General features: G+C 43.9%; 1 protein-coding gene across 6 annotated transcripts in view; it reads right to left on the reverse strand.

The window, feature by feature from the left end:
- Positions 1 to 14479, reverse strand: part of LOC311111201 (chromodomain-helicase-DNA-binding protein 9-like) — a 109414-nt gene that overhangs the window by 28855 nt on the left and 66080 nt on the right. For all 6 annotated transcript variants that reach the window (XM_084153906.1, XM_084153905.1, XM_084153904.1 and 3 more), the window contains 6 exons: positions 8338 to 8581; positions 6619 to 6795; positions 6145 to 6288; positions 2637 to 2735; positions 2364 to 2520; positions 208 to 418 (listed from right to left, as the gene is read on the reverse strand). In XM_084153906.1, the coding sequence (XP_084010032.1) occupies positions 208 to 418; positions 2364 to 2520; positions 2637 to 2735; positions 6145 to 6288; positions 6619 to 6795; positions 8338 to 8581 (1032 nt within the window). The remainder of the gene's footprint in view (positions 1 to 207; positions 419 to 2363; positions 2521 to 2636; positions 2736 to 6144; positions 6289 to 6618; positions 6796 to 8337; positions 8582 to 14479) is intronic.

Raw genomic sequence — 14479 nt, forward strand, 5'->3', positions numbered from 1 at the left:
AGCTATACCCTGCAGATGAAACTGCAGAGGGCGTTTCAAATTCTACATGCACTAACACAAAGTAATAAACGTTATATATCTCACAAGCCTTTATCTCACCTCAAACTACCTCATCTTACAATATGAAATATCTGAGGAGAGAGAACCTCTATTCGTGTGGAGTACTTGGGAGCATAGTAACGCAAGAAGAGGCGCAGGCAGCAGTACCTTCTCTGGATGAGGTAGTCCTCCAGGATATCCAGACAGCGGACCATCTGGGAGAAGATGAGGACCTTGTGTCCCCCGGCTTTCATCTTGGGCAGCAGCTTGTCTATGAGGACCAGTTTACCAGCTGACTGCACCATGGCCTGCAGGTGGAAATCAAAGGCAACAGGGCTGTACACCTCCCGGAAGTCCTCCAAGATCTTCTCTTCAGCACCTGGGAAGATGGACAGACAAATTAAGTCAGTGATGGCCTCAGTGTTTCCGCTTCAATTGTACAAGCAGGACGAGCCCCCTGTCTAACCCTGTTGCCACCAGAGTTTGGCTTCTATTGGGAAAAGACTGGATGACACTTAATCTAGTACCATGCTACCATTTTGACCTAATCTGTATGCAGTTCATATACAGTACCTACTTTAAGACAGACAGGAATAGCAACTCAGTCATGGAATAGATTTTGTACAATATGGTACTGGAAAAGAGAGCCATCCACTGATGGGTGGACCTGAGAGAGGTGACGGTACAAGGAACTCTCTCTCTGGTCACTGGCTAGAGGGATAATGACCAAGGAGACAGCTCACACACGCAGCTCACTGCCTCCAACTCACAAACCAGCATTGATGAAGTGTGACAGGTACCATAATTACACGAATCTGTATGCAGGTCAAAGACAATATGAGAGTTGGGACTTCTATAATGTTTACCAAATCTAACAACCCCCTGCCATTTTTTTTTTTTTTTATACTAAAAACTACTGGATATTAGAAAACCTTAATATTTCAGTTTGGCAGTTTATCAACTCTAGAGCTGATCCTTTAGTTGTCCTAGCCCTCATTAAAACGGATACACAGTCACACACACACACACACACGCACAAGCACACACTCAAGTACACATACAGAAACAGCTGTCAAACCACAGGCCAAAGGTCCACTAGGCTGGCCTTGTACGAGAGCAATTTGCCAAACCAGATGAACCAGAGCAGAAGTACAGCGGTGACATAGGAGGAAGGAGAGGAAGAGCAATGGGCCAACACAGCAGCTTTTGGCAGGGGGGATGTGAAAATAGATAGAGGGATGAACAGAGGGATGGAGGGAAAGGGACATGGAGAGGTGAAGTTAGTCCGGCATCTGTTTCAGAGCCTCAACCTCCTGGCCTGCTTTCTCTGTTCTAGGAGTTCTGACACAGCTAGGAGAAACAGGGGAGTATGATGAAGAGATGGAGGGAGGAGGAGAGCAGGTGGGTGGGTGAGACAAACAGACAGAGTGTCACGGATTCTGCCGAGGCTGCTCCTCCTCCTTGCTCGGGCAGGCTTCGGCGTTCGTCGTCCCCGGAGTACTAGCTGCTGCCGTTCGATGTTATCGGTGTCTGTCTAGTTTTGTCTGTATTGTTTACACCTGTTCGTCATTATGTTTGATTGTTGCCCTATAATTACCCCTGTCTCTCATCGGGATCTTGTGTGTGATTGTTTCCCTTCACGTATGTCATTTGTGAGTGGGTTATTTCCTCCCTGCGTGGAGTTATTCTGTGTTCATCTTTTCGGTATGGGATTAAAGTACGTGTCCGAGAGTTCTGTGTCCTGCGCCTGACTTCTTCAACGGCATCTCACTGACAGCCGTGACACAGAGACAGAGGGAAAGATAGTGAGGAATGAGGATATCTCTGACTCAGTGGTTTTCATTCTGCCCCGAGGCTGTTATAAAGCTCTTTACTACCTGTATGGGTGGGAATTACCCAAATCAGCCTTCCCCATATGGCATACACTGTCCATCCATATAACATGAGGCTACATACAGCGTTCCACAACCTGGATTGTAGCAATATTACTGTTAATACATCTGATGAGGTAAGGCTGGTTACAGCACCTTCTCAGCTCCATCATGGTGTTGACCAGGTTGAGTTACAGTCAGGCTTGGGGCAATTCCATAAAAATTCCAGTCAAATAAGGAAGTACACTGACATTCCAATTCCAATTCTCTTCAATGCTTTTCAATGGGGAAAATGGGGAATTTGGTTTACTTTCTGAATTGATTGGAATTTAAATGGTATTGACCCCAACCCTGGGTACAGTAAGGGTTAGGTAGGGGTCAGGGTCAGGTAGTGGTCAGGGTTAGGGTTAGGTAGGGGTCAGAGTCAGGGTCAGGTAGTGGTGTGTTCAGTACCTTTGATGAGGTAGGGGTGGTTGCAACACTTCCTCAGCTCCATCATGGTGTTGACCAGGTTGGGGACGTTGGCCTGGCCGACTCCTTTAGACAGGAAGGAGAAGTTCTTCTCTAGGATGGCTCTGTAGTACTTCTTCTGGATGTTGGTCAGCTCCACCTGACCACATTATATAGAAACATTCAAACAACAGTCAGCAAAACTAAGACAAAAAAAACCGCAAACACACTCATCAATCTAATGCATACACATACACACACAACGCACATACACACCTCAATGATGGTTTCCTCCTTAGGAGCCAGCTTCTTCTCCACGTCCTCCTTAAGACGACGCAGCATCATGGGCTTCAGGATGGCCTGCAACTTCTGGACCTGAGAGAGACAGAGATATACAGGTTCATATATGGAGACATGCATACGCACGCACACACACATACATACAGATACAGTAATATGTTAAGCTTTTTGACCTGACACACAGAGAGACCGATACAGAGAGATGGAAGATACAGGTTAACATGGAGAGTCGAACTGAATGCACACTTTCATGCACACACACGCACACGATTTTAAACAGAGGTGCTGAAGGATTCGCATGATTAAGAGGGGTTGACAATGGGGCGTTCAGTGGTACTATGATTGTCAAACCAGTACAACACACTGAGTGTACCAAACATTAGGAACACCTGCTTTTTCCATGACATAGACTGACTAGGTGAATCCAGGTGAAACCTACGATCCCTTATTGATGTCACCTTTTAAATCCAATTCAATCAATAAGCGCCTTCAGAAAGTATTCAGACCCCTGGACTTTTTCCACATTTTGTTACGTTACAGCCTTATTCTAAAATTGATTAAATACTTATTTCCTTCAGCAATCTACACACAATACCCCATAATGAAAAAGCGGAAACAGGTTTTCTGAATTTTCTGCAAATGTATAAAGACAACGAAAAAACAAATACCTTATTTACATAAGTATTCAGACCCTTTGCTATGAGACTCGAAATTGAGCTCAGGTACATCCTGTTTCCATTGATCATCCTTGAGATGTTTCTACAACTTGATTGGAGTCAACCTGTGGTAAATTAATTGATTGGACATGATTTGGAAAGGCATACACCTGTCTATATAAGGTCCCACAGTTGACAGTGCATGTTAGAGCAAAACCCAAGCCATGAGGTCGAAGGAATTGTCTGTAGAGCTCTGAGACATGATTCTGTCGAGGCACAGATCTGGGGAAGGGTACCAAACAATGTTTTCAGCATTGAAGGTCCCAAAGAACACAGTGGCCTCCATCATTCTTAAATGGAAGAAGTTTGAAACCACCAAGACTCTTCCTAGAGCTGGCCGCTCGGCCAAACTGAGCAATCAGAGGAGAAGGGCCTTGGTCAGGGAGGTGACCAAGAACCCGATGGTCACTGACAGAGCTCTATAGTTCCTCTGTGGAGATGGGAGAACCTTCCAGAAGGACAATCATCTCTGCAGCACTCCACCAATCAGGCCTTTATGGTAGAGTGGCCAGACAGAAGCCACTCCTCAGTAAAAGGCACATGACAGCCCGCTTGGAGTTTGCCAAAAGGCACCTAAAGACTCTCAGATCATGAGAAACAAGATGATCTGGTCTGATGAAACCAAGATTGAACTATTTGGCCTGAATGCCAAGCGTCACGTCTGGAGGAAACCAGGCACCATCCCTACGATGAAGCATGGTGGTGGCAGCATCATGCTGTGGGGATGTTTTTCAGCGGCAGAGACTGGGAGACTAGTCAGGATTGACGCAAACATGAACGGAGCAAAGTACAGAGAGATCCTTGATGAAAACCTGCTCCACAGCGCTCAGGACCTCAGATTGGGGCGAAGCAACAAGACAACGACCCTAAGCACACAGCCAAGACAACGCAGGAGTGGCTTCGGGACAAGTCAGCCAGAGCCCGAACATCTCTGGAGAGACCTGAAAATAGCTGTGCAGCAACGCTCCTCATCCAACCTGACAGAGCTTGAGAGGATCTGCAGAGAAGAATGGGAGAAACTCCCCAAATACAGGTGTGCCAAGCTTGTAGCGTCATACCCAAGAAGACTCGAGGCTGTAATCGCTGCCAAATGTGCTACAACAAAGTACTGAGTAAAGGGTCTGAATACTAATGTAAATGTATTATTTCAGTTTTTCTTTTTTTATACATTTGCAAAAATATCTAAAAACCTGTTTTTGCTTTGTCATTATGGGGTATTGTGTGTAGATTGATGAGGGGAAAAAACAATTTAATCCATTTTAGAATAAGGCTGTAACGTAACAAAATGTGGAAAAAGTCCAGGGGTCTGAATACTTTCTGAAGGCGCTTATTGATTGAATTGGATTTAAAAGGTGACATCAATAAGGGATCGTAGGTTTCACCTGGATTCACCTGGTCAGTCTATGTCATGGAAAAAGCAGGTGTTCCTAATGTTTGGTACACTTAGTGTGTTGTACTGGTTTGACAATCATAGTACCACTGAACGCCCCATTGTCAACCCCTCTTAATCATGCTAATCCTTCAGCACCTCTGTTTAAATGTGGAAAAAGTCAAGGGGTCTGAATACTTTCCGAATGCACTGTAGATGAAGGGGAGACAGGTTAAAGGATTTTTAAGCTAGAGACAATTGAGGCATGGATGATTTGCCATTCAGAGGGCAAGACAAAAGATTGAAGTGCCTTTAAACCGGGGTATGGTAGTAGGTGCCAGGTGCACCGGTTTGAGTGTGTCAAGAACTGCAACGCTGCTGGGTTTTTCACGCTTAACAGTTTCCTGTGTGTATCAAAGATTGTCCACCACCCAAAGGACATCCAGCCAACTTGACACAACTGTGGGAAGCATTGGAGTCAACATGGGCCAGCATACCGGTGGAATGCTTTCGACACCTTGTAGTCCATGCCTAGACGAATTGAGGCTATTCTGAGGGGAAAGGGGGGGTGCAACTCAATATTAGGAATGTGTTCTTAATGTTTTGTACACTCAGTGTATAGCTCCATAGGAAGATATGATGACTGATTAAAATAATAGGCTAATGAAGTCCATGGGGTTGATAATAGGGGTACTCAAATAACTGTAATTACAGAAGAATAATGCTACAGGGTTTTTGACATAATATCAACCATATGTAGGTCTTTCAAAAATCAAAATCAAATCAAATTTTCTTTGTCACATCCGCCAAATACAACAGGTGTGAAATGCTTACTTACAAGCCCTTAACCAACAATGTAGTTTTAAGAAAATAGAGTTAAGAAAATATTTACTAAATAAACTAAAAGTAAAAAAAGTAACACAATAAAATAACAATAACGAGGCTATATACAGGGGGTACATGTAGGTAGGGGTAAAGTGACTATGCGTAGATAATAAACAGTGAGTAGCAGAAGTGTGTGTGTGTGTGTGTGCATGACCTAGTTGGAGAGCTCTATTCTCCTTCAGAGTTCTATCTGTACCAACGGGACCTTTAGCTCCACACACACTGACACACTGTTCAAACACCAGGTGGGGTGAGTGGGGAAATAAACACACTTGTCCCCTGATACCATATGAAAACAAATTAGCTTCTGTATTAATAATCATATTCATTATGATCAGTGAGGGTAAAGGACACACTCACACACAGGCAAACAGGCAGAGACAAAAATATAACACACTGTATTTCTCACATACACACTTTGTTGATAGGAACCCAACAACATAACACTCACACACTGACACCGACACACTTGATACGAACCAAACAACCACATGATAGAATCACACAGCCTCACCTGCTCCTCAGTCTTAAGGTCTCCAAACTCCAGCATGAAGGTGTTCTCTGAGGGGAAGTGTTGAGGCTCCAGGAAGTGCAGCAGACTGAACAGCTCCTCTACCGTGTTCTGGAGGGGGGTCCCTGTCAGAAGGACTTTGTGTTCCTGGAGATAGAGGAGAGGGAAGAGAGAGATGTGAGTTAGAAACAATACAAGACACACAGCATAGGAACTCCAACATACAAGCTGTGCCTCAACTGAACACAACTACAGAGAGAGGGGAGACCTCAATCACAAACAATCTTAAGAGACAACCAGATTGGTGTACAGTATTAGTTACCAAATGGGCACTTTTCACAGCTTCTCTCCACACACAAACAAGATACTGATTTGAGACACACTAGGTCTAGGATCTCAAACATTCAAGCTGTAATGGCTGCATTTCTGCCCTTTGTTCAGTTCTGCCCTGCAGTATGCTCAGTGACTTGGACATACCAGATTCATGAGCTTGAAGCCCTCTAGCAGCTTGCAGTTCTTGTTCTTGAGGCGATGGGCCTCGTCGATGATGACGCAGCGCCACTCGATGGCGTTGAGCTCGGGACAGCCACCCAGGATCATCTCAAAGGTGGTGATGAGGGCGTGGAACTTGTAGGCTCCCCGCACCACACGACCCTGGAGGGAAACCAGGAAGAAACACACAGGAAGTCAATACAACTCTTCTATTCATTCAGCTTTTCTCATTCTCAATGGTTGACTGTATAATGACTTCTAAAGAAATATCAGTGATTTAAATAATTTGAGAAGACAGAATATAAAGATGGTCCTTGACAATATTCCATTCTCATATCTAGTGAGACATCCTGTGCAGTGTGTGTGATTCCCTGTATGTTAAGGTGATTCCCTGTGTTTTTAAAGGGGTGAGCCGTGCTGTCAGTATGAACCCAGTGACATCACAGTGTTCCAGTGAGACATCCTGGTGGCAGCTCCTCTTCCCCCTCCTCCTTCATCTTTCTTTCCACTCCTCCTTCATCTTTCTTTCCCCTCCTCCCTCATCTGTTCTTTCCACTCCTCCTTCATCTGTTCTTTCCCCTCCTCCCTCATCTGTTCTTTCCACTCCTCCTTCATCAGTTCTTTCCACTCCTCCCTCATCTGTTCTTTCCCGTCCTCCTTGTTACATTTGCATACTAAGATCTCCTAACAGCTGTCTGTCATTCCACATTACTCTGCCAACCACCGCAGCAAAAACCTTTGCCCAGGGCTACCACCTGACATGTGCCACTCTTCAAAACCTTCTCATGTGCTGTTAAATTGAGTCCTGCTTTCAAGTTTTAATGTCACATGCACAAGTACAGTGACATGTCTTTCTTGCAAGCTCTAACCCCAGCAATGTAGTAATCAATAACAATGTATTACTACAAATAACAAGGTAGAACAAAGACACACAAGATATAAAAATAAGAAATTAGAAGAACATGACTAAGTAAGCATGTTCCTGGAGAGCTATCCTCCTGTAGGTTTTCGCTCCAACCCCAGGTGTTACTAACCTGATTCATCTTATCAACCTGCTAATAATTAGAATCAGTTGTGCTAGATTAGGGTTGGAGCAAAAACCTACAGGACGGTAGCTCTCCAGGAACAATCTTGGGCAGTCCTGATATACAGGGTCAGTTCCAGTAGCATATTTACAATGTGAAGGGATACTGGTTCATTATAGGTACATATGTAAAGGGGTAAGGTGACTAGGCACGCTGGAACATGACAGTCATGCTACTCAATCTCAGTATCTCTCTCTCATTATGTGGCCTGCAAGCTCTTCCTTGGACAAATCTCATTGTCCTACTGAGTATCTCTGATATCATGTCACTATTCCCTGATACACAATATAAGAAATACTGTCATTACTTTAATGGACAAGAGAGACACCTGAGTTTCACTTCACCATTCACAGCTAATGATAAGTGCATCACATTATCTCCTGTTCTCCCGTTTCTATTGTGTTAGTAAGCATTATGCGATGCTGGCTGCCAGCGGGTTTCAAGGCCCTGTTGCTGTTGTTTTTGACAACCACAACCTCCCCTCCCCTCATCAGAGGACAACTTTTTGAAACTTCAAGGACCCGTCTATTGTTGTTGTTGTTGTTGTTTATCTGTGGACCCCTGACTGTACATCTCATACGGCTAGCCTGTGTTGTTTATTTATGTTGTTGTTGTTTACCTGTGTGTCCCTGGAGTACATCTCGTACTGCTGCAGCATCTGCCTGCTGACCATGGAGCCGTGGTAGACAATGACGTTGAGGTGGGTCCACGTTCTGAACTCCCTCTCCCAGTTAGCGATGGTGGAGAGGGGGGCGATGATGAGGAAGGGGCCCCTGATGCCCACACGCCAGATCTCCTCCAGAAACGTGATGGACTGGATGGTCTTCCCCAGACCCATCTCATCTGCCAGGATACAGTTCCGTCTGCCAGGGAGGAAGAGAGGGAGGGAGGAAGAAAGGAGTGAGAGGAAGCAAGAGGTGGTTGGAGGAAGAAAGAGAGAGAGAGTTGTGGTCCTGTCTGATATTGATTCTAAGTGATGAGACTGGGCTGAACAGAATCCTTACTCTAGTATTCAGGCAGAACATTAATCTGGTTGTCCAGAAGGTGGGGTGTTACAGTAAATCTGGACATTAATTGCAAAGAGCCGATACTCCCACTTGCCTCCTAGACTTTAATCCTTAATCTTAAAGGCCCAGTGCAGTCAAAAACAGGATTTTCCTGTGTTTTATATACATTTCCACAAAATGAGGATGGAATAATAATCTGAAATTGTGATAATGCCCTTTTAGTGTAAGAGCTGAAAATACCGGCTGAAATTTCAGCCTGTTTTGGTGGGATGTTGTTTTGGTCGTAAATTAGTTGATAGACCAATAACAAAGAGAGTTTCAAACCTCTCTGCCAATGACAGCTAGTTTTCCCCTCCCCACTCAGACCACTGCCAGGCAGTCCTAGCAAAATTCTTGCTTGAGAAATTGCTCTTTGCTAAGAAGCTATTTTTTGTTTCTTTTTGACCATTTTAACCTCTTAAATGTGGTCCTCTGTAGCTCAGCTGGTAGAGCACGGCGCTTGTAACGCCAAGGTAGTGGGTTCGATCCCCGGGACCACCCATACACAAAACATGTATGCACGCATGACTGTAAGTCGCTTTGGATAAAAGCGTCTGCTAAATGGCATATTATTATTATTATTATTATTATTATTAAATGTAATGGCAAAATGTAGATTTCCGCCTAAATAGACATACACAAAAGTAACTGCTATTCATGTGTGATTACATGTTTCTGGCATGCAAAGCTTGGTATATTTGGAAAGAAGACATCTGGGAGATGATGAGGAAATGATCAGACGATAGATAGGAGTTACATAGTTCAAAATACACAAGATCAAGCATATACAAAATAACCTTTTTTTTTTTTTTTTTTTTTTTTTTTAAGTATCTTTCATTGACAAGCTATAAGTGAATTATTGATGACTAGAGCTGGAAACACATCAAATGGCTTCCACAACATGTGAACAATATTAGAAAAAAAATGGGATTGATATACCTAACAACTAGAAATGGGCAGATGTTTTAGTAAGTGGTGTCAGGTGTGGTCACGGGACGTTTCCAAGTGTCCCTAAACCTCTCCAAAGTGGCATATGTCTGTAAATTAGATAATTCCAGCGCTATTACATATTTGCAATCCCTAAATGCTATTTATTCAGTATAAAAACACAATTTCTACCATATCAACCTCACTCAAACATTGTGGTTGTGTTATGGGGTATCCAGGGTACATTCAAGTGTCTTTTCAACCTCTCCAAAGTGTCCGAATGTGGTAATTTGCACACTGGATGTGCCTAAAAGTTATTGTTCACTATAAAAACTAAATTTCTACAACACCAACCCCGCTCAAACATTGTGGTGGTGTCGGGGGACATACAGGGGATATGGATGCCTACAGCGCATAAGCAGGCGACATCATATTTTTGATGCGCAAAGATATAGTCACTCGGTGGACATTCGATGTTGTCATTAAGTCATACATCATCAGATAACACTGGCAATATGCTAGATTGGTTCCTACCAACCTAAGGATTCATTTGATACCCTCCATGTAGCTATAGCTCAAACACAGACCAAGCTTACCTTTTAAGATGTTTTTTAATATAAATGTAATGTTTGCTGTTTGGTGAAAATGTTGTGTAAAATAAACATTTTCACTCTCGGGGCTGGTGATCAATAACGGTAGGTCACAGGCAGACAAATAAGATATCCTCATGATCTGTGGAGTCCCGGCTTTCGATGTGTATCAATGTATTCCGTGTTAATTTCATTTATGCTTTACAACGCTAACCGGAATGTAGGTAGCAGCCATCATGAAATGAGGACATCGGCTCGGCCTGCCCTTATAAATTAGTATGCCAGTACAGTTGAAGTCGGACGCTTACATACACCTTAGCCAGATACATTTAAACTCAGTTTTTCACAATTCCTGAAATTTTATCCTAGTAAAAATTCCCTGTCTTAGGTCAGTTAGGATCACCACTTTATTTTAAGAATGTGAAATGTCAGAATAATAGTAGAGAGAATGATTTATTTCAGCTTGTATTTCTTTCATCACATTCCCAGTGGGTCAGAAGTTTACATACACTCAATTAGTATTTGGTGGCAATGCCTTTAAATTGTTTAACTTGGGTCAAACGTTTCGGGTAGACTTCCACAAGCTTCCCACAATAAGTTGGGTGAATTTTGGCCCATTCCTCCTGACAGAGCTGGAGTAACTGAGTCAGGTTTGTAGGCCTCCTTGCTCGCACACGCCTTTTCAGTTCTGCCCACACATTTTCTATAGGCTTGAGGTCAGGGCTTTGTGATGGCCACTCCAATACCTTGACTATGTTGTCCTTCAGCCATTTTGCAACAACTTTGGAAGTATGCATGGGGTCATTGTCCATTTGGAAGACCCATTTGCGACAAAGCTTTAACTTACTGACTGATGTCTTGAGATGTTGCTTCAATATATCCACATAACTTTCCTTCCTCATGATGCCATCTATTTTGTGAAGTGCACCAGTCCCTCCTGCAGCAAAGCACCCCAACAACATGATGCTGCCACCCCTGTGCTTCACGGTTGGGATGGTGTTCTTCGGCTTGCAAGCATCCCCCTTTTTCCTCCAAACATAACGATGGTCATTATGGCCAAACAGTTCTATTTTTGTTTCATCAGACCAGAGGACATTTCTCCAAAAAGTACAATCTTTGTCCCAATGTGCAGTTGCAAACCGTAGTCTGGATTTTTTATGGCGGTTTTGGAGCAGTGGCTTCTTCCATGCTGAGCGGCCTTTCAGGTTATATCAATATAGGACTTGTTTTACTGTGGATATAGATACTTTTGTACGTGTTTCCTCCAGCATCTTCACAAGGTCCTTTGCTGTTTTTCTGGGATTGATTTGCACTTTTTGCACCAAAGTATGTTAATCTCTAGGAGACAGAACACATCTCCTTCCTGAGTGGTATGACGGCTGCGTGGTCCCATGGTGTTTATACTTGCGTACTATTGTTTGTACAGATGAACGTGGTACCTTCCGGCGTTTGGAAATTGCTCCCAAGGATGAACCAGACTTGTGGAGGTCTACAATCTTTTTTCGGAGGTCTTGGCCGATTTCTTTTGATTTTCCCATGATGTCAAGCAAAGAGGCACTGAGTTTGAAGGTAGGCATTGAAATACATCCACAGGTACACCTCCAATTGACTCAAATGATGTCAATTAGCCTATCAAAAGCTTCTAAAGCCAACTTAGTGTATGTAAACTTCTGACCCACTGGAATTGTGATACAGTGAATTATAAGTGAAATAATCTGTCTGTAAACAATTGTTAGAAAGATTACTTGTGTCATGCACAAAGTAGATGTCCTAACCGACTTGCCAAAACTATAGTTTGTTAACAAGAAATTTGTGGAGTGGTTGAAAAACGAGCTTTAATGACTCCAACCTAAGTGTATGTAAACTTCCGACTTCAACTGTATATGGTAGTAAGTCATACCAAAGATTTGAAGGCGCCGATCAATAGCCAAGATACTCAGCTTTCCGCAGACACCCTGCTATTGCAGATAGGGGCTTCCGTTCTCATACCAGACTGAATTTAATAAGAAAAATCGAATAGGGTCCCCAAATATGGGGACTTTACATTTAAGAGGTTTTAATTGAAAACAATCAAAGTAAGGTACTTGATTGTTACCCAGAAATGATTTGATATTGAGATAAAAATGGCTGCATTGGGCCTTTAAGAACTTCACAGCACTCTGAAACACAGTCCCAGTAGCAACACTACAGCCTGGCTACAGACAAAGATGCTTTTTGGATGTGTTCCACACTCGCTTTCTCTCTCCCTCGCTCTGTCTCTCCATATCTCTCTCTCTCTGTCTCCCTCTATCTCTCCATCTCTCCATCTTTCTCTCTCTTCCTCTCTTCCTCCTCTTTCCTTTCCCCACCAGCAGCATGTTGATAGTACACTGCTCAAAAAAATAAAGGGAACACTTAAACAACACAATGTAACTCCAAGTCAATCACACTTCTGTGAAATCAAACTGTCCACTTAGGAAGCAACACTGATTGACAATACATTTCACATGCTGTTGTGCAAATGGAATAGACAACAGGTGGAAATTATAGGCAATTAGCAAGACAACCCCAATAAAGGACTGGTTTTGCAGGTGGCGGTGCTTTCACTCTAGTGGTAGCATGAGACGGAGTCTACAACCCACACAAGTGGCTCAGGTAGTGCAGCTCATCCAGGATGGCACATCAATGCGAGCTGTGGCAAGAAGGTTTGCTGTGTCTGTCAGAGTAGTGTCCAGAACATGGAGGCGCTACCAGGAGACAGGCCAGTACATCAGGAGACGTGGAGGAGGCCGTAGGAGGGCAACAACCCAGCAGCAGGACTGCTACCTCCGCCTTTGTGCAAGGAGGAGCAGGAGGAGCACTGCCAGAGCCCTGCAAAATTACCTCCAGCAGGCCACAAATGTGCATGTGTCTGCTCAAACGGTCAGAAACAGACTCCATGAGGGTGGGGGTTGTGCTTACAGCCCAACACCGTGCAGGACGTTTGGCATTTGCCAGAGAACACCAAGATTGGCAAATTCGCCACTGGCGCCCTGTGCTCTTCACAGATGAAAGCAGGTTCACCCTGAGCACATGACAGACGTGACAGAGTCTGGAGACGCCGTGGAGAACGTTCTGATGCCTGCAACATCCTCCAGCATGACCGGTTTGGCGGTGGGTCAGTCATGGTGTGGGGTGGCATTTCTTTGGGGGGCCGCACAGCACTCCATGTGCTCGCCAGAGGTAGCCTGACTGCCATTAGGTACCGAGATGAGATCCTCAGACCCCTTGTGAGACCATATGCTGGTGCGGTTGGCCCTGGGTTCCTCCTAATGCAAGACAATGCTAGACCTCATGTGACTGGAGTGTGTCAGCAGTTCCTGCAAGAGGAAGGCATTGATGCTATGGACTGGCCCGCCCGTTCCCCAGACCTGAATCCAATTGAGCACATCTGGGACATCATGTCTCGCTCCATCTACCAACGCCACGTTGCACCACAGACTGTCCAGGAGTTGGCGGATGCTTTAGTCCAGGTCTGGGAGGAGATCCCTCAGGAGACCATCCACCACCTCATCAGGAGCATGCCCAGGCGTTGTAGGGAGGTCATACAGGCACGTGGAGGCCACACACACTACTGAGCCTTATTTTGACTTGTTTTAAGGACATTACATCAAAGTTGGATCAGCCTGTAGTGTGGTTTTCCACTTTAATTTTGAGGGTGACTCCAAATCCAGACCTCCATGGGTTGATACATTTAATTTCCATTGATAATTTTTGTGTGATTTTGTTGTCAGCACATTCAACTATGTAAAGAAAAGTATTTAATAAGATTATTTCATTCATTCAGATCTAGGATGTGTTATTTTAGTGTTCCCTTTATTTTTTTGAGCAGTGTAGAACAGTGAACAGCTCTGTGGGCCAATCCACAAGCCTCAGAGGCACACAGGCTAATAATGTTAACTCAGCCAAATCACTGCACGCTCTAAACACAACACAGGAAAACCTCAACACTACCTCTGTGCAGTGACAATGTCTCTAAACCAAACAAGCTATACTGAAAGATAAGTCAATGAAAACGTTCTCAGTAAAACCGTTTTTAAGACTAAGACACAAATCAAGACAGACAACCAAGAAAACCTTCAGTCAATGAAAGCATCCTCTCTGAGAACCGTTTTCAAAGATACTGTACAAAGCAAGACAGACAACCTTGCAATCTTTTCATATAGCCTATGTGGCGTAG

Source organism: Coregonus lavaretus (assembly GCF_964263955.1).
Source record: "Coregonus lavaretus genome assembly, chromosome: 37".
NCBI lineage: Eukaryota > Metazoa > Chordata > Actinopteri > Salmoniformes > Salmonidae > Coregonus > Coregonus lavaretus.